Here is a 26,811-nt window from a genome sequence, read left to right as displayed (position 1 = left end):
TTGTAAACCAACAAGAGAAGACTACACCTCTTCTTTAGGATTCCAAAAATCACCTCAGAAAAAAGGGACCTAAACCTCTATCTCCAATTCCCAAAGCTGGTATTTTACATTAAACTACTCTCTGATTTTTACCGTTAAATTGCCTGAATCACCCTGTCAGATAACCATCACACAAACTCCAAAACAACAAGTAAAGTTAATAATAGCCCCCATCCTGTGACCAAAACCATCCCCACTCCACAAGAACAAAACAGCTGCACCACTAAAATCCAGTCAAACAGAAAACATACCCCCACTATCAACAGTAGCCATCCCAAACTTTCAACATTCAGTAACTCCCCCCAAAAACTACCTCCAAGTTCTAAAAGACCCACACCATAACAACCAATCCCACCAAGCCTCTGGAAAAGAGTCTGCCACTAAAGACAAAAAATAAACAAAACCACTGTCATTTCACCCGAATTAACCATAAACAACACCAATGACACAAAGGAGACCCCCAAACTCAACAACCACCCACCCCCTGCAACAGATGCCAACAGCAAACCTACCATTCCATAATATGGTGAAGGGTTAGATGCAACTGCTAACCCTCCCAAAACAAAGCACAACCCTAAGAAAAGTAAAAAATAGGTCATAATAATTCCTACTTGGCCTCTCTCCAAGGTCTATGGCCTGAAAACACATCATTGTAAGCTTCAGCTACAGGAACCCACCAAAAATACAATTTTTATTTTTTTCTTCCCCCTCCCATCCTTCTGCTCAGTCCTCTCTGCAGACTACTGATATACTGTTGGTAGCTTCTGCGGTGTAAGCATAGTCTGCACACGGTCATGCAGTTCATCTTTCAACTGCTTTGACAGTTTGCTGAAATAATCAGCATGCTTAAATGCTGACAGTTTCGTTCTTCTCCCCCCCCTCCTCACCTCCAAGTTCATTAAAAGGCTTTGTTCCTCCTTGAGGATTTTACACTCAAACATCTCTGAGGCAAGCTACCTTACACACTTCCCTTTGTTGTGCTCACGGGAATGGATTTCATTGTCTTGCACGCTGTTTGCAGGTGATACAAAACCCTGCCAAGGCAGAATGGCCCCAGGCGGTAGGGATGATGACACAAACGACCAGGCAGAATTCCGCTTGTTCATATCTTATGGCTCCCACTCTCCTCCTTGGTTTCTTCATGAGCTCAGGAACTGCATTTCACAGCCAACCAAATTACCCTGCTACTTCCTTAGTACTCTCCTGCATTTTAGTTCCCTTCATTTTCTTTTCCCTATACTCTCATCCCAACACTTGGTAATTTCCATCTCTTTTTCTAAAATGGGTAATGCCTGATCTTCCTTTCTATATGAAATTCAGCTTGGATCCCCACAAAAGGCTGAATGAACTATTCTGTCAGCCATGCTAGGGTGAAGCTATATCATTAAATATTATTTTCCTGTTACAGTTAATACACATTAACAAACATTGTTTCAAAGCATTATGCATTTCTGTGGAGTGTCTTTCTCATCCAGCGTTGTATGGGCTTGTCCCTGTTTATCTGGAGAGCTGACATGTCCACAATGAAACACCTCAGGCTTATTTACTCTCTCATTTGTAATTTGATATAATAATGAGCATATTCACTTATCTCTTGCCCTAGAATCTTCCCCCTGAGCAGACAGTGCTCTCCTCTGCAGCACGATACTGTGATGTTTTCCAAGGGACACATTAGGGAACTTACGATAAATATTAGTTCTTGCTACTGATAGAGAAAGTGAATGTTGTGGATCGTTAGGATACAGCATCCCAGCACAAACAGGTCCAGTTGTATAATTAAATAGGCCATCCAAGTACCGGAAAGGTTGTATCCAGAGACACAGCTTTCTAAGGGCCAAGAACAATGCTGATAAAGATCAAGTGGCTAATTGTAAGCAACAACCTCCAAATTGCCTCCGGATGAATAAATCACAGTGAGTGATCCAAGCATATTTTCACATGGATACGGTCTCATTCACAGAGGCAGGGAGCTGGAAAACATCAGGGGTGAATTCCAATTGGCTGGAAGGGAATGAAAAGATCTGGATTTCAGTAGGGATTACGTCATACTTCTGTGTAATTATTTCTAGCCAGTGGAACCACTGCAAAAGCAAAAAGGCCCAGAGAGCAGGACTGGACACCTACTGTCTCTGGTTCTTTGGGCTGGTTGATCAGCTGCTCTTGTTATGATTTCCTTTGACATTTCCAGAACTAATGTGAGGACTGGCAAAATGCAAAGAGAGGAGATTTGAACTTCCAGGATTCTTCCACAGGGGATAAATTAAGGCCAAAGATCTTTGTAGTGAATAGTCTGCCCCAGTGATTCTGCATGAGCTGTGGCTGGAGCTGGGCATGGAGCTGGGAGAATGTGTCCTGGGACATCACAAGAGGCATGAAGGAAGGTAGACAGTATCTTCCCTTTTGAAGCACAAGTGAGTGAGGGCAGAGATAGTTTATCAAAAGTCCTCCTTTGCTAGCAACCTAAATGGACATTACTGCAATGCAGGGAAGCACTTTTGGGGAATAATCCTTGTTACCCCTTCAGAACTTGTATTTGATACTGAAGGCCAAGGTCCTGAGTGATGTTTGCTCTTTTAGCTATTGCAGTCACCACAACATGAGCGTTTTTGTGGAGCTGGCCATTAGTATCTTAGCCTTGGCTAAGTGCCTATGATAACACAGAGGTTTGAGGTACCTCTGAGACCTCTGCCTAAAGCCTCACCCAGTCATTGCTGAGTCTGTGGTGACAGGCATAACCAAGCAGAGCAGTGCTGCTTTGATGTGTGGCTGTAGTTGTTCAGAAAATGCTGCCATCACTGTGAACGCTTTTTATGACAGTGGTTTCTATGCCCTTTCCTGTACAGGATCTACTGTGGTGTTTGCAAGTATTTGTTCTCTGCTACAGAGTCTTGCTTTAAAACAAAATAATTTTCAATCCAAACCTTAGCACTCTTGGCTTTCCTTGTTCACTCTCTTCTAATTTCTAATTGTAAAAGCTGCAGTCACATTGTTTTTTCACCTGAAGTGCAGAGCCTGTCAGCTCCAAAAAGTAAAAGTTCTGAGTGGCAACAAAGAAGACAAGCGAGCATTCTAGACAACACCAGCCCCCTCAGACATGGCCCGTGTGAACACACACCACCCCCAGAAAGCATTTTCTTCAGAATTCTGACCAAGACCACCTGTCCTCCAAAGCTGTTCAGCTCCCAGCAGTCTGTTCCTGCTGTGGGGAAGAATGATGATCACATTGCTAAGCTAATGCCATCAAGCCTCTCTGGCTCTCATTCACATCCAGCTCTTGCCAGAGTCTGGAGGAGAACAGCTGGGCTGCTTGTCACTGTGTGGCTTCTTAGTCATCAGTGCTCTCCAGTGCAGGAGCTGTGGGAGGCTCAAGGAGGTGGTGGCAAGAGTGTTAGTTTCCTTATGCTGGATCCTGCAGTACTTGATACCATTTTTTCAGGAGATCTTGAGCTGAGAGTTGATTTTGAGAGCAGCATCAGAAGATGCCAGGCTCTTTCCTGGGTATAACTACCATCACTGTGAATTTAGCTCCTTGTAGGAACAAAGCCTGTGCTGAAACAATTGTAGGCTCCAGCAGAGTGTCAGTAGTGTCACAGAGAGAAGGACATTTCCTCCACAATTTACACAGATTGCTTGATGAGGCATTAGAGGACCTCACCAATCAATGTTGCTGTGAGCAGACTTATGATGTGCCCATGATTCCAGCATGCGGAGAACCTTGAAGGCAGACAGGAGCCAGACAAGAACAATGGGACTCCTAAAGCATAAGTCTGGAGTCAGGGTTCCTGTCTGTGTGTGACCTAACAAATGCAGGTTTGTCAGGCCTGAGCACAGAAGAGTGCAGAGCCACACTGCACTGCCTCAGGATGGCAGAATGGCCTGATGCCTCCCAATGTGGACTATTTTATCAAATCCATTGCCAAACTCGTATGCTGGTTTGAAAGCCCTGCACATTGCTTATGAGAAGCAATAGAAAAACAATTCTGAGCACTTTGAGCCATGGCCTCCAGGAATCTTTCACCTCATTCTTTCCTAGAGGATACAGCTATTCTAAAAATAATTTGACAGCCAAGGTCCTTATGCTTTTGGCTAAAGTTAGTCTCTGTGGGTTTATGTGTTAGGCATTAACCGTCTCTGGGCTGCTATGCCAAGCTGCAGAAGGAGGATGTCTCAGGAGAACCATCTGAGTCCTCCCCCATGTCGGTTCTTTTCTGATAGCAAACCCTGTGAGAACCTGGGGGTCCTCACCTAGTGGAATCATGCTGCGGAGAGAAGGGATCAGCACAGGGATAAATGGTATCAGAGATTTACATGGACTGACAGAGCTCATGGACTAGGATTAGGAAATAAGCTCTGTTATGAGTGAAGACAACAAATTCTGTAAGTCTGAATTCAGAAAAGTCCCATATGGGACTTTGAAAAGGGCATCACAATACCCAACAGTAGCTGCTAAGCTTCTGGTGGCTGGGTCCCTCTTTAACTCATGTGCTTTGTGTTCAGACATACTGAACTATCTGCTCCCATATGGCTTCATCACCTTTGAACAAAACACTGCTGCTGAGAATAAAGTGTAGATTCCTAAATGGTAAGACTATTTAATGCCACACAAAGTTGGGGCAGTTTAAATATAAATGTAGTAAGAATATCAGGAGATGACAGGACTGTTAGCACTGGCACTTACTCAGTGTTTACCTTCAGATAAATCATTTGATATCTCAATGCTATCACTTCCCCAGCAGTAAAATGCAGACAGATGCTAATTTTATAAAAAACATTGGAAAAAACAGAGATTACTGTTATATAATGATACTCAGGTAGTCATGTCATCAGACTTGCCTTCTAAACAAAACTTAAACCAACAAAAAGAATTTGGTCAAATCAGACTTGCAGTCCAAAAGTCAAACATGATGGGATTTATCACTATTGACTTCAGCAGGCTTGGCTGTAGGCAGCCTTTGCCAATATCAGTGAGCTCTATGAAATGTATATAGGTGGAGCTGGCTAGGAGTTTTCTGTTAGAATAGTTTCATAGCAGAAATTTGTATTTTCTGCTGTATTCTTATTTAATTTTTATTTCCCTAGAGAGAAAAAAAAAAAAAGTCACTTCCACATACTCTGCCTATTGTGCTCTCTCTAGCAACAGCATCTTGGAGCCATGTTTCTAGGGCTTCCAGGTCCTCTGGCTCCAGAGAACATGTTGGCCACTGCTGTAAAGCCAAGAAACCCCGAAGTTCACATCCAAAATCCTGATGCTCAGGATCCCTGTGCAGGTGTTTTTCTGGCTTGGCAACTGCTGTGACTTTTAGCAGCATGCAGGGTCATGGTAGCATTCACTTGAAACAGAATGCCATTTTGGCTTCCTCCGGACAAAATGTCCTGTCTCTCGGGATAGTTATTTAAATTTCTTCAGTTTCAGTGTCTATCGGGCTTTCTCTGACAGCCATTAGATGGTTTGGCTAGGATGGTGGCACCAGGGGTTCCAAAGCAAGTCCATAACTCTTTTTCTGCAGAGGAAGGAAGTGGACCTCTTGGAAAGAGTCCAGAGGATGGCCCCGAAGAGAATCAGAGGGATGGGGCATCTCTCCTCTGGAGACAGGCTGAGAGAGCTGGGGTTGTTCAGCTCAGAGAAGAGAAGGCTCTGGGGAGACCTTATAGCAGACCTCCAGTACCTAAAGGGGGGCTATGAGAGAGCCACAGAGGGACTTTTCACAAGGGCATGTAGTGATAGGATGAGGGAGAATGGCTTTAAGTAGAAGGAAGGTGGATTTAGATTAAATATCAGGAAGTAATTCATTACCATGAGGGTGGTGAGACACTGGAAGAAGTTGCCCAGAGAGGTTGTGGTTGCCTCATCCCTTGAAGTATTCAAGGTCAGACTGGATGGAACTTTGAGCAACCTGGTCTAGTGGAAGGTTCCCTGTCCATGCCAGGGAACTAGATGATCTTTAAGGTCTCTTCCAACCCTAACCATTCTATGATTCTATGATTGTATGATTCTATAAAAAATGCTCAACAGAGCTATATTACATAGGCAAAATATGCTATATACATCAGCACAAGTCAGCCTAAAATCCAAACTCTGATTGAAAATATGCAACAAGATAAATTTCTTTAGCAGGAGCCATATTAAAAAGTTTTGTAAGCAACTTAAGAACAAAACTCCATACAGTTACAAGCTCTTGCACCTAATATTTCAGGGAGAGACAAAAAGAGAAATATAAACCTTTTATTAGTACCGGCAATGAGAAATGAGATTTAATTCAGGCATGCAATATATTATTGAAAGGTTGTGCAGAATTTAGAGATAATAAATGATATGTGTGAGGGGGAATATATATTATTTAACAAAGTGGGTGAGAGGAAGGCAGCAGAAAAAAATAGTGTTCATTTATTGAAGGGATCCTGGGACAAAAGCAAATGATAATTCCATCAGGCAAGATTTGAAGGACATTGAAGAGAGAAAAGGGTAGCTCAAGAGATCATCTAATTTATCTCACTGGTGATAAAATTAGCTTGAAAACTATTTCTAAATGGCACATAATTCAGATCTGAGGAATGTCTCTTACACATAATTTAAAAGGAAGAAGTATTTGCACTGTTATTATTAATAATGGAATATTTTACTTAAAAATTCAGGAACTTACTGTTCCTCTAGTCAAGTTTTCCTCATATTGAGGAAAGTTATCTGAGAAATGTGGAGGCATTTTAATGTTTCATATGGTACAGAAATTGTTTTCTTTTTCCCAAGACACCAAAGTAAGAGGCAAGAAGCAGAATAAGTTTTATCAGGAATGTGTGAGTTTGTGATATAGACACTTGAGGCAGCTCTGGTTTTTATTATCTGACAACTGGGCTGCCACAACTGAGCATTTCTGCCAGAGGCATGTGTAACCACCTTATCATATATCTTCCTACTTTACTGTCTTATGAACTATATGGAGCTTTATCAAGCCAAAACTCACCTCAAACCCTAAAGTGACAAGGATTACCTATATGCTTGTATAGTTTAATAGTAGAACTTCCCAGGAACAACGCTATGTAGCAAAATATGGAAAAATTAAAACAAACAAACAGAACTATCTCCATTCATAATGCATTTGCTAGTGTCACCCTGTTCTCTCCAAAGTCTATTTTTTTTACGTGGAGTTTCAGTTTTCAAATGATGAGACTCATATAATTTCCACTTACATCCTATTATGCTTTTCTAACATTTGTCAAGGAGACTTTTTCTTGAGTAAGAATTACCCTATGTTTCATTTTATTCTGCCTGAATATACCTCTTTGTCTTCCTGTAAACATTTTAATGCATCCTTTCTATTTTTAGCTTTTTGATTATTGCAGTTTTTAACTTTTCCATGACCAGGGTGGTCATTCTTAGCTCTTAGTCACTCTCAAGATTACACTTCCCTAACATTAATTTCACCTTTCCCTGAAACCTCTCTCATTTTCCTATTGCTTTCTAGATATAAATTCACCAGAATCTTAATAGGTCTGATGACATCCCGGCAGGAGGAATGGGATCAGCCTGACCCTCATGGAGTCTCTGGGTTGCTCAGATATTTTTGGCAGACCTTGAATGAATGTCTTTCATATTTGGCTGTCCATTGCCACGTCATAGTAGAATTTTGTAGACACCTGGTCCATTTTCTGGGTTCCTAGTGGCTTTGGTCTGACAGGAAAGTTCAGGGATTGAGCCCTGCAACCTGAAATCCTGACGCTTTTAGTTCAGTTTTGGTAGGGCTGTCTCAAACTTACATTTTGGGGTAAGTATTGTTGAATTCATGGTACATTTCATGCATAATTCTGCCTAAAGTTCTCTACCTTGTCTTCTGCTTCTTCCTCTGTCTGCTTTGCAAAGCACATGGAAAAGTTAGGCAGTGACTGCTATTCAGAGGGCATTGCACTAACACTAGGGAAATGTTGATAAGACCTTTAGGTAGGATAAGATCTCTGGATGCCAGTTCTTTCTTTAACCACTGCTGTGTCATTGAGAAAAGTCCTCCCATGGGTTATCAAGACAGATTTTCCTACTCCTTCTCTCATTTTGCTATGAACAAGTAGTGCTGTAGCAAAACAGAAGATAAACGACACGTCTAAATTGCCTCAAAGGTAGGAAGGCAGAGTCACAGGGCAGTAGGAATGTTTTTTGACTGTTTGTTTCTTTGTTTTACATGTGGAGCAGGGCAGTCTAACTAGTGGCCTAGGAATGGTTCAAGCTCATGGAGTGCTGCTGGAGAGCCCACCACCTGCTTCCCAAGGAAGTGCTGTCCAAGCAGCTTCCAGCCCTGTCTGTGCTGTAGCAGTCAGGCTAGACCAGGCACAGGTATAGCTCGAGATGGATACAAGGTGGGATGGGGATGGCTGTGGGTGAGTGAGGGCTATGAGGGGAATCCTGCCCTCTCTGGAGTGATACTCAGAAGTACTCAGTAGATGGCAGGATCAGACCCATCCTGCCTAGGTAAGGGAATCTGAAATCAATAGAATACCTTAGAAAGCTTAGAAACCGAAGAGAAGTGGGTCAGCTCAGGTGGTTAGATTTTATGGCTAATATGTATCCAAAGGGTAAGGGCAAAGATAGGTATGAATGACATTTACAAAATGTTCTTTCCTTTTTTTTTGACTTCTGAGAAATGTCTGTTGGAGAATTGGATGTAGTCTTACACCAGAAGAGAATGTTGAAAGACTTCAATAAAATATCTCAAACAAAGGAGGCTGTCCTAAAATTCAGTGGAATACACTGCACATTCTGAAAGATATAAGAACCAGTCAAAATCAGTCTTGATGGGAAGCTATCCACAAAAAGATAAGATGAACTTGGATGAAGCACACAGGCTAGGATTCCCTTCATAATAACTGTTCAAAACTCCATTGTCTGTAAAGGGAAAAGGTGCAGAAGAGATGCCTGAAGCGTACTACATGAAAGGGATAAAAGGCAAGTCAAACTGAAGAGGGAAAAAAACCTATAGAGCTCAAACCAAAGCAGTAGAAGCAAGTACTAGAGTAACTGTATGAATCTTTCAGGCTAGATAATATCACTGAAAACAGAGAGCTCAGCTGTGGTACTGAAATGCAGAGAACACCCCAAGATTCAAAAACACATTTAACTGGTAGAGAGAACAAAGGAACTTAACAAGATTATCTGAACTTAACAAAATAAATGGAGTGGCTGTGCCTCTAGTGGCAAATTTTAAAGAAAAGGACAGAAGATGAGGGAAGACCCTATGTTACAAGAGAATGGACAAGCAGTAGCTAAAGGCACGGGTAACAAAAGAGACACATCTATTAATAATACTAAACTGTTTTGCCATCAGAGGAACCCTGCAGTGGCTCTGTAACATAAGTGGCTATGAGCTAATGCTTGTGACATCCCTATGATGAAAGGGGTGCTCTCATTTGTCAGATACAGCAGATGAAGCAACCCAGCTATGACCACAGTTTTTTAGCTATGATTAGATCTCCTGACCTTCTGCCTCCATATCCTCTGTTCTAGGCCATAGTTCAGTACTAAATTAACCTGTGTAGGAAACACTGAATTTACATAATAAATTAAACCAGAGCTGTTCCAGCTGGCTCACATGTGCACAGAGAATCTAAAGAAAGTGTGACAACAGAACAAATCAAAAGGACTAGAAATGAAATAGCTTAATGAGTTAGGAGACTGAACAAGAACAGATACTTATAAGTAAGTAAGTGTGGCTTTGTGAAAATTTTCCAGGATGGACCTAGAACACAAAAGTTGTTCTGCAGAGTTGAACTGGACCACATGCAAAACAGAAAACCTGTATTTATGATAAAAAATAGAACTCTGAGTGATGAAACAGATGTTTCATCTAATTTTCTCATTTGACAAGCTCAGTGTGACTTTACATTGAAAGAGAGAAACATAAATGCAGGAAAATGGATTGCTGCACAGAGAAAGATATGGAGGGAGTGACTGGGAACACAAAGATCATGACTGCAAAGATAAGTGTTCTGAGAATTTAAAACACCTAGAAAATCTATGTTCCCATTGTTTCCCTTTCATTTATCTATGTGCTTGTGTATACACATATCCACCTATATATGCATGTATATGTGCCTGTATTGTGCATGAGAAATGTCAAGGGCTAGAAATAAATTCTGTTGAATTTTTATCATTATTCTTTTGCTGACAATGATACTGATGCCAAACACTTGGAGCCAAGACGAAACGCTGAGCTCTCCTAACGGGATGTGTTTTCATTAGGAGCACTGAGTCCAGGCCCATCTCTAATGCTTAAACATTAGACAGTTTTTCTTGCCAAGACTTGTGCTCACTAGTGCACAAATGATTCTTCCAATTCATTATTTGATGTCTTCCTTATGTGAATATTTGAATGGTCCACAATCCATATAAACAGATGTATTTGTGTGTGCTCTGTGTAAGGATTACAGGGCAGAGGCCTTAGAAAAGTTTTTTCTCTGAAAGTGTAAGGATTGAAATTTGGCTTCAGGTTAGCAAGCAATTAGCTATGAGGCAAAACAGAAAAAATCAAATTCTAAAAGCGTAAAGTAGGGATTGATCTCTTTAGCATTCATCTATGTATCTTCAGTGGAGTATTACAGGTCCTAGGTAAAAAACCTATATGCATATCTAAGTGTTGCACTGAATCCTTTCTCATGCAGTTTTTCACAATGAATGACCCAGGCAAAGAGAGACAAAGAGATGGATAACTGTGTGTATAATAAATCATGTGTTTCCTACATTGCTGTGAATTCTACCTACAGAAATACACATATGTAATTTCTACATACAGGAAATTGGTCTTTAAAAGTGACTTGGAGAAAGTTAATAGGGCATGGACATTCTCTCTCTCTATAACAAAGAAATTACAGCATCAAATAAAATAATCAGGTGTCAGGCTAGAAACAAAACTAAAGAAGGCAGTGCATTTTTCACGCAGCCCTTAGTCTGTAGAACTCATTACTACAAGATATTGTGGCCACCAAGTATGTAGCTGAGTTTAGAAAACACTAAGACAAATAAATGTTAAAAAAATATCACCAGGGTATGTTATACCAAAAATACCATTTTAGTTCTTTTAGACCTTGAGCCTCAGACTTCTGAATGCTGACAGAATATGCCAGGAAAGTATCCTATATGCTTGTTCTATTTTTATATTCCTTCCTTCAAATCTACTCTTTACCACAAGTGGACGGGTTTCTGTGCTGGGTGGACTTTTGTTCTGATTTAGTATGGTTGGTTTGATGCTGTCAGAGAAATCTTGCTTATGATGCCTAATCTAATATTTACTACTTGCAGTAGTTATATATAGACCATCATCCGTACTTCCCCAATAGAGCGAACCCTGTGGAAAGGGTAAATATTCCAGTTTAGTAAATATCAAGGTTCCTTTTTAATGTAATTATGCTAATGTTTGGTCTATACAAATAATGATGCTTTAATATTTCAGCAATGTTATCTGCAAATCTCTATAAAAATGTAAAGAATTTGAAAGAATTTTAGTATAAGGTTTTTAAGGATCTACATTTTTTCTTGACCAGGCATAGTAGTTCATTCAAAACCACTTTTAAGATAGAAAGTGTTTCAAGTACTAATGTTTTGAAAAAATGATCCCTAATGATTCAAACACATGCACATGATCACGTCACACTTCTGAGCAATCCCATTGAAACTAATGGATCTATATAGGCTTTGAAAAGTGACATATATATAAGTGTATGTAGAACTGACACCTAAACAACTTTCTAAAGATCAACATATACCAGGCTTTTAATTTTTACTCCTGTGTCCATTTTAGTTGTTTTTTCAATGTTCTAAATATAGAATCATCCTAACACAGTCCTGTTTTTGTAATAAAGTGGATTTTTTTGAAATATCTGAACTGTCAGTGGTGATGTGTAGGACTCCAGGTGCTCCCGCTCATGGTATTGTGGAAGGAGATGACTTTAAATACGGGGCCCAGGTTTACTTCAAGTGCAACGCGGGTTACAGCTTAAAAGGCAGCCGTGTTGCCTACTGTCAGCTTGATGGGATTTGGTCATCACATCATCCTGAATGTGGTAAGGTCATTTTAAGTTTTAATTCTTATGAAATACTTTGGCCGATGTATGCCCATGAAACTAGACTATTCAAATCTCACTTGAAATTTGGTAGATCTGTGACTTAACATGTTCTTTTGTCTTCCTGTCTTTAAGAAGCAGTAGGAATTTTTATTTTACTCTGCTGGAACCCAAGCCTGCAAGACTTTCTTACATAAAGGTCTGACTGAAACATCAATTGACTGAAAACTAATATCCTCAACGACTTTAGGCACATATCCTTTTTATACACAGATTGAAAATGTCTAGGACCAAAGCCAAGTGAGGGACATTGTGTACCAATGAATAGTTATTTCCATTATTGTGTATCCCTGACACCTTCTCTGCAGAAATCTGGTGCATACTCTGTGAAGGTTAGACCCTTATTTCAACAGAATTCCCATCCTAGAGAAAAATGGATAAAAAAGAAACTTCCATTCATTCTGACTGTGCAAGATGGCATGACTACCATTCACATTGATATACCTATGAAATTCCAAGCCCCTTCTTCTCATCCAAAGAGACTTTTAATTTTTCTTTAGTTGATTTGTATGGCACAATTTCATTTCCATATTCCAAAATAATTTGTATCAATTGAAAAAATGCTTTTAGAAGTGTGTTATGTCAAACAATGTAAATTTGGGGGAGAGTGTTGGAAAAGATCTGTATACAAGTTCATCTGAAAGAGCAAGCACTAAGCATTCTTCCATCTAGAGAGAATGTCTCCAGTTGCAGTGAATGTAATGTCAGGATCATGCTAAGTCCCTGCTGCATAATGTTCCTGGCTAAAGATCTATAGAAAGATCTGTCTCTAGACTTGGCTGTTACTGAAGTGCTAGGCGATGTAATTTGGGTTTCTCCTTCCCAGATGTTTTCTCTTTGTTTTTAATCCATCAAAAAGGTCATGAACCTGAGCTTAGGGAAGAAGACAATTACTCTTCAAATTACTGAAATAAGAGAAGGTCTTAACTGACCTGTTTGGTCAAGCTTTTGGTACATTTGGAAACCTGTACTCCTACATTTGGAAACCTGTACTCCACTCATCAGATGATGCCTCTAGGCTAGCCATCAGTGGAGAAAGCAACTTGCAAATAAAGCATTATACTGTGGTGGATTCCCTGTAGTCTTTAGCTGCTATCAAGTTACCATTCACTTGCTGTTCACAAGTGAGAGAGCCTGTGAGGTACAAAGAAGGAAAAGGGAGCCAAATTAAAAGGAGACAGGGCTCTGCTTTTCCCTTTCTCCTGGTTGAGAGGAAGTTCAAATGTCCTCACTGTTTACTGAATAGGACTTGTGGAAAAGTATTTAGGTACATATATAGCTTTGAGCATGTACTAAAACCCATAAAACACAGAAATGTATGCTTAACTTGATTTTACTCAATGTTAAAAGCATATGCTCTTCATTAGACTTGCATTGTTAGGGTTACCTGTGTGTTTAGATGCTTTGCAGAGTTGGGCTTTGTCTGGTGGCATGAAGATATGGGGACAGGACAAGGCCATACCTTTGCACTGTAATTGTGTTGATTTCAAAGTGATTTAAATAAATGTCTAAGTGCTTTGTTATATGTTGGTGCTTTTGTGAAGTGAGGCTCAGCAGGCAGTCAGGTCTGAAGCAATGATATGAAAAGGTCCTTTCGGGTCAGTTGATCTGTCTCAGTCTTCGGCCCTCTGTCAGCAGAGCAGCACCAACACCAGGTGTCTAAACTGGATGTTTGCTGGTTATCATGCAAGGAGACATCAGGCAGACGAATTAAACAGAACTGCACGTTACTGTCGTCCTGACAAGAAAACTGAGATGAAATCCAAAGGGAAAAAAATAGTACCTTGTCACATGCTAAATAGAAAGAGCAGAGTTAAAAATACAGGGGAAAAACATCTACTAGCATCAAATAGTCAATCCAGATTTAGGCCAAAAAATTAAGTTTATTGAGAGGAAAAACCCAAACCCAAACACAACAAGAATTAAAAAGAAGGGGAAAATACTGGGAAGGAGGAAGTAAAAGAGGTTTTATGGGCAGAACATAGCATGAGTAGGCTTTCCATATTTACTTTTTAGTATCAATAAATACATATATATATTCTCTTTCAATTCCCATATTTCCCTGGATTATTGAGATCTCTCAGTGCTAAGAAAACAAAATGCACACATTTGCATGCATGCAAACATAAAAGTAAAATGAAGTAGTCTAGTTTTATTATCCAAGTCCAGTGAAATATTGAATGCACAGAAGAGGGAAATGAATGACAAGGGCCTATTTCCTGCAAATAGTTTAAGTATAGCCTTTTATGTTATTGAAGTTGCCTTGTTAATGTTAGTGGGATATTAGCACCATGTAAAGTCAAGGTTCTTTTTCAGTATTGTCAGCTACTTCTTATGGTTTTAACAATCTGAGAATTTTTAACAATTTAAGAATCTTATCCTTTCGTGAAGACTAAAGTATGTATTATAAACAGACATCTCTGTATTATAATTTCTTCTTTAATATTTGATATTTTCAAAGACAGGGATCCCAGAATGGTCTTGAAAAGGCATCTTTAATAAACTGTAGATTGTATAGTAACATGAGAATGAAATGCCAAGCAATTTGATGGGTGAAAATAACAGTGAACGTGATAAAATGGTTACTATCTTTTTCCCCTATCATTAGTTCTAGATGAAAAAAACTGCTCAGATCCCGGTGGCCCACTCAATGGCTACAGAAGAGTAGTAGAAGACACTGGGCTTTTGAATGGACGCTATGCAAAAATTGGCACAGTCATTGCTTTCTTTTGTAACAACTCATATGTTCTTAGTGGGAATGAACAGAGGACCTGCCAAGACGATGGAGAATGGTCAGGGAAGCAACCAATCTGCATAAAAGGTAGTTTACAAACTTTTTTACCACAACTCACACCAGCTGCTATGGTTTTACTGGATTTTGTTTAATATAATTTGCACTCACCAAACAATCATTTTTCTAAGAATAAGCTGTCTGACTGATACCTGATACTGAGATAGGTAGTTTGTGAGCCCTACTGGCTGCTATACTCAGACAGAGAAGATGCCAATGATTCCAGAAGATTCCATCTTTAAACAGGGAATGTTCCCTAAAACCCTTATTACCCCTATTCTAGGATCAAATTTGCATAAGATCAAAATCAAAGAAAATCAGCAGGGAATTGAAATAGAATGAAATGATTGTCTCATGAGACAGTTGACAACAATCAGTTGCTGACATAGGGAACAACTCTCCTCTCACAATCCTTTTAAGACAATGGGACCAGTCATGAGTGTAAAAGGTCAAGGCTGTAGATTGCCTTGAAGATTTGGTTCAGAAAACCACTTGAGGACATGCTTAAACTATCTGTATTCATTAAAACACTGAATCACACCTTTAAATCCTTTGCTAGAAAGGGAATTATGCTATTGACCTGGAACTATTATAACTGTTTATAAATCCATGAATGAATGAATCAATGAATTTGGGCTGTAGAACTGCCAAATTCATTTTATCAAAGCAATAGTTTGACACATATTTTAATGGATTTTTTGAAAATTGAAGTAATGTTAATATAAGGAAATGCATCTGTCTCCTGGGGAATTTTCTTTATTAGAAATTTTAGATGAAAATGTTCTCCCCCTGAAGAGTATAATCATCTGTAAAAGGCATCTTTATTGATGTTTACAGTGATAGTGACATAACGGTTAATGTATATAGTAATCACAAAGAACTAAATATTGTTAAATCACACAGAATACAAGTGTTCAGGCATACAGATAAAATCCATCCTGCAAGATTTCTTTTCTTTCACTCTGTGCAGCAGGAGGGAGACCCTGGCAGAGTTATTTGAACTGATAAACCTGAATATTTTATCCTATTCTAAAAGTAAACAAATACAAAACTAGAAATCCTGGATCTCCCTTCTGTTATTTTATGCCTGTTCAGGTAACTCTGAGGTGTTCCCCTGAATCAGTCTCCAGTTCCTTCCATGAGTACACAGACTGTTAGAAGTCCGTAACATCCTACCACCTTTCTCTGTATGCCGAGTCACTGGGATTAGCTATGGGGGGCTACACAGATAGAAATTAAGTATTTTTGTATATAATTCCATTATTTCTAAAGTTTGCTCAGATACAAACCCATCAGCTGTAGTGGTGTAAATCTGGCATTCAGACACTGATGGAAAAATCCTCCTCCATGTCTGAAAGTGCCAGTGCAGAAGGTGTTCCATAGCTTCCGCTGTTGTAAATGGGACAGATCTTGCAAACTGTGGAGAAGTATTCTTCCAAGGCTTTAGGGTTTAGGGTCTCTCTTTATTTTAATGCACGTAACTTAACTGCCTCTTTTCTTAATCCAGTCCACTATAGCTAGTGAGAGGAAAGGTTGGAAATGTGTATGAACCATAGCACTTGAGCTGTGAATGTGAAAAAGTACTGTGCAACATTATATTTTTTCTAGCCTGCAGAGAGCCAAAGATCTCTGACCTGGTGAGACAGAAAGTGCTTCCAATGCAGGTTCAGTCAAGGTGAGAATGCAATATCTCAACTACAGTTTAAAGAAAAAATGTGATTTCTTTTTCCTTCCTCTCCTTTTCACTCTGTGTATTTAGCCTGCCTGAGCAGCGATTCCTACAAATGCACTGATAACCAAGCAATGAGAGCTGCTGGGAGGGGAGGTCTGATTAAGCACAGGTTGAAGCTGCTGGAGGCAGCCAGGAAGAAATGCACAGATAGAGATGTGCAAACTACAGGGTGATGCCGGAATTCTGCTTTCAAGCTTGTGACAGACTATGAGAACAGTGTGAGAACAGTTCCTTGGGCTAATGATGTGTGTTAAAATATGAACATGTGCCGTCTTAGTGAAAAAAGGCAAAAGGAGAGAAGGGAATAATGTAATGTAATCTGCAGTGTAATCTGCTCCCAGTAAGTTTCGCCATCCAAAGCACTATGAGATTGGGTTGAGTGTGGGCATGAGGGAGAGGAGGAAGTAGAGTAGGAAGGGAGGAAGAAATGAAAGATCAGAACCTTCCTGGGCTTACTCTTCTGATGATTTCCTGAAATAAACCCAATTTGAATTAGTTATGTTCAGGTTCATTTTTGTCCAAGTAGTAATTTCTCATTTCAGGGTTATTTTTGCAGTACATGACTCATTTAATTTTAGATGCAGTGCAAGAGCTGTCCTCATCTTTGGTCTTAAGAACAGTCATATCGGGTCAGAATAAAGGTCCAGATCAAGCCATATCCTGTCTCTGGCAACAGCCAGTAGCAGATATCTAGAGAAGGTTTTAGGAACAAGGCAAGCATGCCCTTCCCAAGCACTCTCCCACTCTCTAGGTCTGTGATGTCTGACTGTAGAGATGTCCCTGAGAGGCCAACATGAGGCTTTAGTAGCCATTAGGAGATTTTTCTTGCTTAAATTTCTCAATTCACTTGAATACAGGTCTTTTTATGCTAAATGTTTCAGATATTAACACCAGCTTTGTGAGGGCACGTACATGCCCCCACATCCACAAGATGCCATGAGATGTTTTTGGACTGTTTTTAATCCCTTGAAGTAGAATCTCCATTTCATAGGTCAATAGTGAGGCAAAGTCTGGATTGTGCAATATTGCAAGTCACATGTGAGTTTGGAATGGGACCCTGGCAGTCTAAGCATGACCACAGCAGCTCTCATCCTCCTTCCAAAATACAAGAAACTTGCCGTTGCTCTTGTTCTTAGTAATTTTACTTTCCTGTTAAGTATTGTCTCACAGATTGGGTATGATGGAGGTGTCTGTGTCTCTCTGTGATAAAAATGGAATCGTCATGAGAAAAAGAAAAATTATGTCTTTTCTGGATGCAGGCAGTACCAGATATCTCAAGGGAAACTAATTTCCTGCTGAATTTTTCAGATATAAATAGATTTTTTTGGATATGGGCTTTTAAGCATTGGAGCGAGGGACACATTCTAAGGGATAAAAATTTAAGTATGACTGTAGTCAAGCTTATGGATCATATCTAGGCTGGTGCATATATTTATTTTTAATTATTATGCCATGTTTCAGCTAATCAGTACAATTTCTAAATGGAAGCTTAGTGATTATGAAATTATGAAATCTCTGTGGTGAGGCAATTATCTCCATTAATTGCTAAACCAAGCAACTTTAGCAACATGATTTAATCTGAGTCAATTCCTAACACTGCCTATTAAAAAGTTCACTAGAGAAAAGATGTGCCTAACTCCTCCCTAGTGAGAATTAATTACAGCAATTACTTCAGGTGTAATTTCTTTATTTAAAAATGGTATCTCAGTCCTTTTGTGAATGGCAAAAACTGTTCCACATTCAGAGACAACTGGTTGCAATTCAGAAACTGTAAAATGAAAAAAAAAAAAGAGACACAACGGGAAAATGTATAAACATATGTGTATTTATGTATGTGTATATATATATATGTAAATGGGAGCATTGCTAAACTCTGCTGGAATGATATTTTTGCCTTATTCTTTCACAATCAAACTTCATATGCTTTTTAAATGATACTTAACACAACTGGTGATAAAGTTACGGTAAGGATTGCTTTTATAATATTATAATTATTGTGTTCTTTGTGCCTTGAAACAGAGAAACACCTTTGCACCAACTTTACTCTTCTGCATTCAGCAAGCAAAAGCTTCAAATCTACCCAACCAAGAAGCCAGCACTGCCATTTGGAGAACTGCCCCCAGGGTACCAGCACCTGCACACTCAGCTCCAGTATGAATGCGTTTCTCCATTCTACCGCCGCCTGGGTAGCAGCAGGAGGACTTGTCTGAAGACAGGAAAATGGAGTGGGAGAGCCCCTGTGTGTATTCCAAGTGAGTCTCCAAGGGAAAAAAAAAATCTCTTGGGTGGATGAGGGAACATAATGTGTATTCATCTTAGATATTTAGGAAGTCCCAGAAGTGTAGGCTGCCTATGCTTCCAGCTGGGAGAAAGAAGCGATAAAGCTTGAAGGATATATGTGTCATTTCATCCACCAGTAGAACTTGTGCAGTTGATGGTAAAGTGATCTTTCAGCACTGTAATTTACCATTAATTTCTACCCTTTCATTGAGGAAAAGGTTTACTGAGTTTTTCTCCTGATTTGAAAACACTTTCCTGTATACTTTGGCACACAGCTGACACCACCATCAAACTTTAAGCAATAAAGTGGAGAGTTGGCAATTTTAAAGAGGCTCTTCCTTTAACAAACTCTGCTAAGGAAGGGTTCATATTGCAAACTCTAAGTCCAGATAAAATCTTATCCAGAGCTAGTGAACAAAGTAAGTTAGGGTAGGAACATCACAAGATTTGGTAAAACCCAGTACTGCGAAAAGTAGATCTTAACAACAAACAAATTTTTATTGTTCTTGTTTGTAGTTTTACTTTGAGATCATATCATGTATTTTGAAAAGTATTGCATTCAATGTTTTTCACTATGGACATGCCCACACTACATCCCAGGGAAAAAAGTGTCCTAAGGGAGACTGAAAAATGCAACCATATGATGTAACTCTTTCACTGGAAATAAACATTTTCTAATATAGGGGATTTTACTCCAGGTCTGACCCTGGGTGACATGCTTCTAGAACAAGGCAGAGCTTTTTCTTTTCCCCAGGATGACTGATGATTTAGATGCATTTGCTTCAACATTCTTGTTGCAAGACAAGTCTGTTCTCATAGGCATGTGCAAAGATTAGTGTCAGGAGAGGCCTCACAAGTACTTTGTGACTGCCTAGGGTGAGGTTTAGTGCAATGCTGGCTTTGTGGTGTTTTACGATAAACATGAATCAGGGATGTTCTTTACATTTCTTTATGCAGTCACCTCATTATAATGCAGCTCGATAAGGTTGTTGTGAAAATTCACCTCCTCAAGTGCTAAATCCATATTCCTACTTTACTCAGGAATTCAGAGAATAATGGAAAATTTGATTTATTTTTTTTTAAAGCTATATAAAATACTCCTATAATTTTGCAGGTCAGATATAGAAGTTAATTAGACAACTGTCCCTCATGCTAGTCATTGCAGTTTAGTTTCTTTTGGCACATCCTAAGAAGGAATCAAGAGTAACATTCAGATTCTTTGGTGAGGAAAAGGTGTTACTTAACTTTGGTTTCATGTTTCCTCAGTCTGTGGAAAGGCAGAAAACATCACACTTCAGAAGATAATGACCTCTACCAGGTGGCCCTGGCAAGCAGCAATCTATCGCACGGCCAACGGGGTGAAGGAGAACAGTCTGCGGAAAGGGGCCTGGATCCTCATCTGCAGCGGGGCCCTGGTGAATGAGCGCACAGTGGTGGTGGCAGCTCACTGTGTCACCGACCTGGGCAAGACCATCGTGCTCAAGACAGCAGAGCTCAAGGTGGTTCTGGGGAAATTCTACAGAGATGATGACAGGGATGAAAAGACCATCCAGAACCTGCGGGTGAGTAAGTCTGATGGGAGTGGAAAATGATGAGCACAGATAGATACTGATCCCACCTGTCTTGTATGGGGAGAAAAAGTTTACACTTTGAGCAATATAACTCTTTTACATGCTGTTCTTCAAAATCCATATCTAGAGAGGCAATTGACTGAACAGCCATGACACGAGAAGGGCACATGCTGTAGTTCATTAAATTCCTCAGTGTTGTCCAATTCATACATTCACCCTCTAACAGAGAACATGAGGGAAAATAGCTCAGGTTCTGTGAGCCATAATGTCTTGAGTGATATTGCCACAAAAAAAAAGGAGAGGAGATGCCAGCTACTGTCAAAATTGATTAGCATAATTTATGAGGGAAACACTTGTGCTCTAGATCCTGGTTTGATGCCATGAGCACATTTCACTCCTCAGCCCCAAGGCTGTATAGCTCTAAATTCAAAAGAAGTTTATGTCTGACTTCAGCTCCAAAAATAGCACCTTGGGCTAATGTAGTGGTTTACTTTTTTGATTGAGAACTAGAAAGGCTGAACTTAAAAGGAGGAGAAACACAGCAACTTTGGGAATGTGTGTCTCTTTTGTGTGTGTGTATGTGTATATGAGTTAATTAATGGATGTTATCCAAGAAATCATAATTAACTTGATTCTTTCTCCCCTGCCCCCCTTTTTAGCTTCAGTTTCTTTCTCTAATCCCAGCTTTTTCATACTTTTCCTGTAAGAATATATTTTTTTTTTTTTTTACAGTATTTCCTTATAGGAACCCTCCCTGTTCTTGTAGCATTTCATTAAGGAAATGAGCAGTAAAGGTTTGGCCCCAGTATTATGTAACATATTACTATATCCTTTTTTGGTGGGAAGATAGTTGAATTTCAGTAAGGTAGCATTTTAATTCAAAGCCCCTCCTCCATTCAAAATCTACAGGCTGAAGGTGACATGGCAGGTAAAACCTTTTTAGTAAACAGTGGGAAAACTTGAACTGCGTGTTAACTCCCCATTTTGCTGAAAATGTCCTTGACTGCTTTTGATTAAGAAGTGTCTCATGCAATAAAAACTGTCCTGAAATCCAAGCCAAAGGAAAAAAAAAACAAGTCAGAAGATGCTCGGTCTCTGCATGTTTCTCATTTGAGTGAACACCATGGTGAAAGAACAGCATAGGTGAGGGCAGAGGAGAAGCAGGGATAGAGGAGAAGTATGCAAAATAAACTAACATGTATTTTAATAGTATGGAAAGAGTGCTGCTGACTTGCCATTCCTGTTAACTCTACAATTCTTCCGATTCTGTTTCTTCCCCAGATTTCTGCCATCATAGTGCATCCCAATTACGACCCTATATTACTTGATTCTGATATAGCTATCATAAAACTCTTGGACAAAGCCAGAATCAGCAGTCGTGTTCAACCCATTTGCTTGTCATCTACTCATGACTTGACGACATCCACAGAGGATTTAAAGATAATGGTTACTGGTTGGAAGGTATTGGCTGACATTAAAGATCCTGGATACAAGAATGACACAATCCGCATGGGAGCTGTTCAGATGGTGGATTCACTGTTGTGTGAGCAACAGTATGAGGATAATGGCATACAAGTCAGCATCACTGATAGTATGTTCTGTGCCAAACAAGACCACACAGCCTTTTCTAATATCTGCCCTGCTGAGACTGGTGGGATTGCAGCCATAACTTTGCCAGGAAAAGCATCTTCTGAGCTAAGGTGGCACCTGATGGGATTAGTGAGCTGGGGTTATGATAAAACTTGCAGCCTAGGACTCTACAGTGGCTACACCAAAGCTCTTCCCTTCAAAGACTGGATTGAGAGGAACATGAAATAAAAATCTGTGTCTGGAAATGGCATTTTATAATATAATATCTCTCTCAGTCTCTGCTGTTTTAGGCTTCTCATCCCAGTGATGAGACACATTTGGGATAAGGTTAAGGTAGACAGCCTGGTAAGTTGTCCTAGGATCAGATACTTCATCAGGCTACTTTTACTTAACCCAGGACAGAAGGTCTTAGTGCATGAGAAGTTTTGCTATATTTGGTCTTTCTCCCCTGGTGGGAGGACAATGCTCCTGAGTCTGACATACAGAAACAGGACAGTAAACTCTGTCTGAAATTAATCTGTAGTGTGGAGTCCCCTAGAGAAATTGATGGTGAGCCTCTCCCAAAGATCTATGTGACTGAGTGGAAATTAAGAGTCTAGAAAGAGTAGCCTGAATTCATTAAGATGGATGAGCTTGTTACAGTATGTGCTGTCTGTATTGCCATTACAATGTAATCTTTTTCCCTCCCAAGTACGTTACACATTTAAATAAACCATGGTTTGTTTTTTTAACCTACATACTCATGTCTGACATTGTTTAGATTCATTGTTGCTTTGTCTGTGTCACACTCTAGGAACTCTCTACTTCCCCTTCTGTTTGCGCGTGACTCTCACTTGGGACACTTCAGGACTCTAAAAGGCACAATTAGCAAAAAATTCAATGACAATATAAATAACAAGATTCTTTTTTTCTTAATAGATCCAGCGCTGCTATTGTACATGAGCCACTACAATGAAATGTAAAGGGGAGTTCTCTTCTACCTTGTATTCTAAATAGATGAAAACATGAAATGTATTCTAAATACTTTTTTTCCAAGTGGATTTCAAAGAACTATAAAAGCCTCAGGAAACTTCTAGTTTCCATCAGTTCCCACACCTTTGTGGCAAAACTACTCCTCTGTAGCTCTTCAGGGTGAAGAGTAATGTCCAGGTCTTACACTTAGCAGATGTTTTTCTTGAACTGAGGCTGAATTGTTTGACACCAAAGGGTAAGATTCTCCCATTGGGCACGTTGTCCAGGGGAGACACTTGAGTGTCCTCATGGTGCTTAGTCACTGCTCTTTCACCAAATCATTTGCTATTCTCTATTCAGTCATGGCTAAAGACTAGGGATTAACCCTAAAAAAGCTGGGGAGAAGAGACAGTAATGATTGTCTCCCATCAATAATGACTCCTTGATAAGTTATATATGACCATATGACAACCTGGAATTTGAAGAACCTTCAAATAATTACAGTGCCCAAACTAGTTCACAGCAATAGCTGGATGTGAAGGCTGGGAATCTGATGAAAGGATTTAGTACTCTTGCCAAGAAGAACTCCAGTCCTGAAGTTGTGTTCTGCCTAGCCTATTGCATGGCTATGGCAATTGTAAGCTAGAAAGTCTGATTTCAGCTTTGATTCTCTGATGCTATAAAATCTTGTTAAGAGTTTCTTAGCATTCAGTAGTTTCCACTCACTTTTGAATCTGAAAATTGCTGCTAATAGGACAATTAGTATTGGACATCATTCCATGTAATTTATTTTTTACTTTACTGAGCAAAAATACTTAATGTCTTATGCTTTTGCACTTTTCTTGTTTTTGCTGACAACAGAATCAGGTAATTTTGCTTGAATCATATACTTTAAAAGCTACAACCAAAGCATATTGCTTCTCTTTATCTTGTTTGTCTGTCTCCTCTTGCCAGGAGATTATGCTTGGCTGACAAATTGCATGGCAACGACAGCAACAAAAATTCTGAATTACACGTGAAAAATATGACGCATGTCATTCCTCTGCTGGGAGGAACATGTGCCAGTGAATGTGTGGTACTCCCCCACTGACAGCATGGGTTAGAGCAAATTAGGTGTCAGTTTTGGAGAAGCACAAACTTGCAGAAAGTCAACATGTGTTTCTTCTAACACTATTGACAAAGAATGAAATGAGAAAGCTCTCCCATGATTACATTAAATGATAGTCTCTACACTCTAAATAATAATTTAATTATCTAATGATAAACAGAAATTATAAAGATCTGTGAGCTAGTTCTTTTCTCAGTTATGACACTATGACTGCATTGCTCTCCATAGCATTATCATTTTCCACTGCTATGACTGAGAGAGAAGAGGTCCTAAATGTTTTTCTTTCCCTTTAGGATTTGTCCAGTCCACACAGATCTGTAGAAGTCTGTTTTAATTACAGCTTTAGCCCTCGCTCTTCTCGTTTTACTAAAGATCAGCCATGACTAGTATTTACCAGTCCTCTAACTCCTCCTCAATGTTGAATCCCATCCCCATTTGGCTTCAAATCACTCACAGGTCTGGCAATGAATAGCTGAAAGTTTCTGGGCTTGGGCAGCAACAATATAGCTGTTCACTGGCTGTATATCACACAAAAGTACATTCTTGAAGAGAAACTTGTAGGAATTCATGGAATTAAAATCTCAGGAGGTTGCTACAGCTGTGCAGGCACAGCACCATTCAACCTTCCTTCTTTTTACAGTCATGATGCTCTTCAAAGAAACCAGAAGCAAGAAAATGGCCAGACATCTCTCAACCCCAGGATTCAGATTTTACCATAGTCCTTTATAGAAAGAGGACTTGGTTGCAGCATTTGCTTCTACTTCTGGACCTCAGTGTTTGAATCCTAGATTCAAATCTGGCTACCTCTAAATGTAGACATGATGTTTTATTTCTATTATTACGTGCCGTATGTATTTACATGTACAAGTGAGCAGTCATATCAACATGTACACCAGTACCCATGTCTAGTATTCCAAGAATTACAAGTCAGCTTGCCCATCCTTTCTGTCAGGCTTACCCACAATAGTTTCATATTCACAGCCTGAGCAGAACTGTGCAGGGGTTAGCATCTAATCCCAAAAATGAGGAAAAATAGGGATGAATATTTGGAAAAAAAAAGCAACCTGTGAGTTGGAATCACTAATCTCTTTGATTGCTAGGCTCTATTTTTAAGTTGTAAAGCTATTTCAAACATCCATTTATAAACAGGTGAGGATTTGTGCCATCTGTTGGAGAAAGGGTGTGAAATAGCACAACATGGATAGCAACTCATTTTCCTTCCAAGGAAAAAAAGCTGTGGATTCTGGAAAGGCCATAAAGATATTGCTATGGAAAGGGGAGAGCAAAACACTCTCTGCATTCTTGTTTGCTCCAGTGGATTTATACTTCTTCCTTTGTATGTTTTTTGGACTGAATTAGATTACTTGCAAAAAGCTGGGTGCTTAGCTGAAAAACAGCACTGAAAGGAAACGGACATACTGAAGAACAAGGTCTTTTCAGGCACCTTCAGTGACTCTTGTAGAATTGCCCTTGTAAACTGTTTCCAATGAAAATCTAAGTCCATGGTAAGATTACAAGAAAAAATGTGTATTTGATTAGGACTTGGGATTACGCATAGGTTGCATTCTGCCATTTTTAAGGGCAAGTACTGGAATTGGCTTGGTTGCAGGAAAGGCATCCTGGGGGAGCGGGAGTGGTGAGCATGGTCAGGCCGGCGTTGCTCAGCTGCGCAATCCCTGTAGCCTCACGGCTCCTTATCGTGCCGGGGAGCTTCCCGCGTGGCCGCTGGCTCTCTGTGCCATCTCCTTGGTGCAAAGGAAACAAGCTGTGGCTGAAATGTTTGTTCCCTGTGAAACGGGACATCAGGTTGGTCAGACTTGGATGGAAAGGCACCACTGAGGTCGGCAGGCAGAGCCTCGGCTGGGGCCACCGGAGCGAAGGTGTGTGGCAGCGTCTCGGCGTGCCATGACCGTCCTGTGCCCCAGCACAGGAGTGCGGGTATTGAACAGGACGAGAACTTCGGGCCCTATGCTGCAAACACGGCCTGGGCAACCCTCGGGCCCACCGAGCCGCGGACACGCTCGGCGTCCCCGCCGGGGCGGGGCGACGCTGCGGGGCGAGGCGGCGGCGGGCGGTTCAGGTAGGGACGCGGGGCGGGCCCGAGGGAGAGGCTGCGGCCACCGGCGGGATGGCGGTCGCTCCCCGGGCCCGGGCGGGGCAGGGCCGAGCCCCATCGCTCCCGGGCCGAACCCGCGGGGCCGCCGGCGGCAGGTGGGGCCGCGCCGGCCGCACCTCCCCGGCAGGGGGCAGCACCGCCCCGTGCGGCCGCGCCCTGCGCGTCCCTGCGGGCGGGGAGGGGGTTCTGGGTGCTGCCGCGGGGGCTGCCCCGGCCGTCCCGGTGGGACAGCGCGGCGCTGGGAAGGGCAGGGCGGCCCGGGCCCCTCGGGAGGGTGCTGCCGCCTCGGCGCAGCGGGGCAGGTGCCGCGGCTGCGGGGGCGCAGGCGGGGAGGCGGAGGCGCCCCTCGGCCGGGCGAGCCGCGGGACCCTGCTGCCGCCCGAGCGCCGTCCACTCGCCGGGTGTCCTGGGGGTGCGAGGGGACAGCCGGACACCCAGAGCGGGAGTGAGTGTGTCCGTGTTTTGGTGTTCGCGCCTTCCCGCGCCTCCTGGCCGGCTCCCGGGAGTCCCGGCGGGCCGAGCCTGCCCCGGGGA

The 26,811-nt window shown here is 40.9% G+C and overlaps 1 protein-coding gene across 2 annotated transcripts in view; it reads left to right on the top strand.

The window, feature by feature from the left end:
* The window catches only part of PAMR1 (peptidase domain containing associated with muscle regeneration 1), a 51,013-nt gene extending 28,168 nt beyond the window's left edge, over window positions 1-22,845 (top strand). Inside the window, exons 6-11 of one of the 2 annotated variants that reach the window (XM_027732660.2) lie at window positions 11,908-12,078; window positions 14,747-14,959; window positions 16,538-16,604; window positions 18,681-18,913; window positions 20,208-20,503; window positions 21,794-22,845. In XM_027732660.2, coding sequence (XP_027588461.2) covers window positions 11,908-12,078; window positions 14,747-14,959; window positions 16,538-16,604; window positions 18,681-18,913; window positions 20,208-20,503; window positions 21,794-22,330 — 1,517 coding nt within the window. In that variant the 3' untranslated portion in view covers window positions 22,331-22,845. The remainder of the gene's footprint in view (window positions 1-11,907; window positions 12,079-14,746; window positions 14,960-16,537; window positions 16,605-18,680; window positions 18,914-20,207; window positions 20,504-21,793) is intronic. The other variant, XM_027732661.2, reaches the window with a different exon arrangement.
* Window positions 22,846-26,811: the final 3,966 nt, after the last annotated feature.

This window comes from Pipra filicauda, unplaced genomic scaffold, assembly GCF_003945595.2.
Source record: "Pipra filicauda isolate LSUMZ 115617 unplaced genomic scaffold, ASM394559v2 scaffold32_size4067784_pilon, whole genome shotgun sequence".
NCBI lineage: Eukaryota > Metazoa > Chordata > Aves > Passeriformes > Pipridae > Pipra > Pipra filicauda.
Note: the sequence above shows the minus strand (reverse complement) of the source record. Positions and strands in the feature narration are given on the sequence as shown.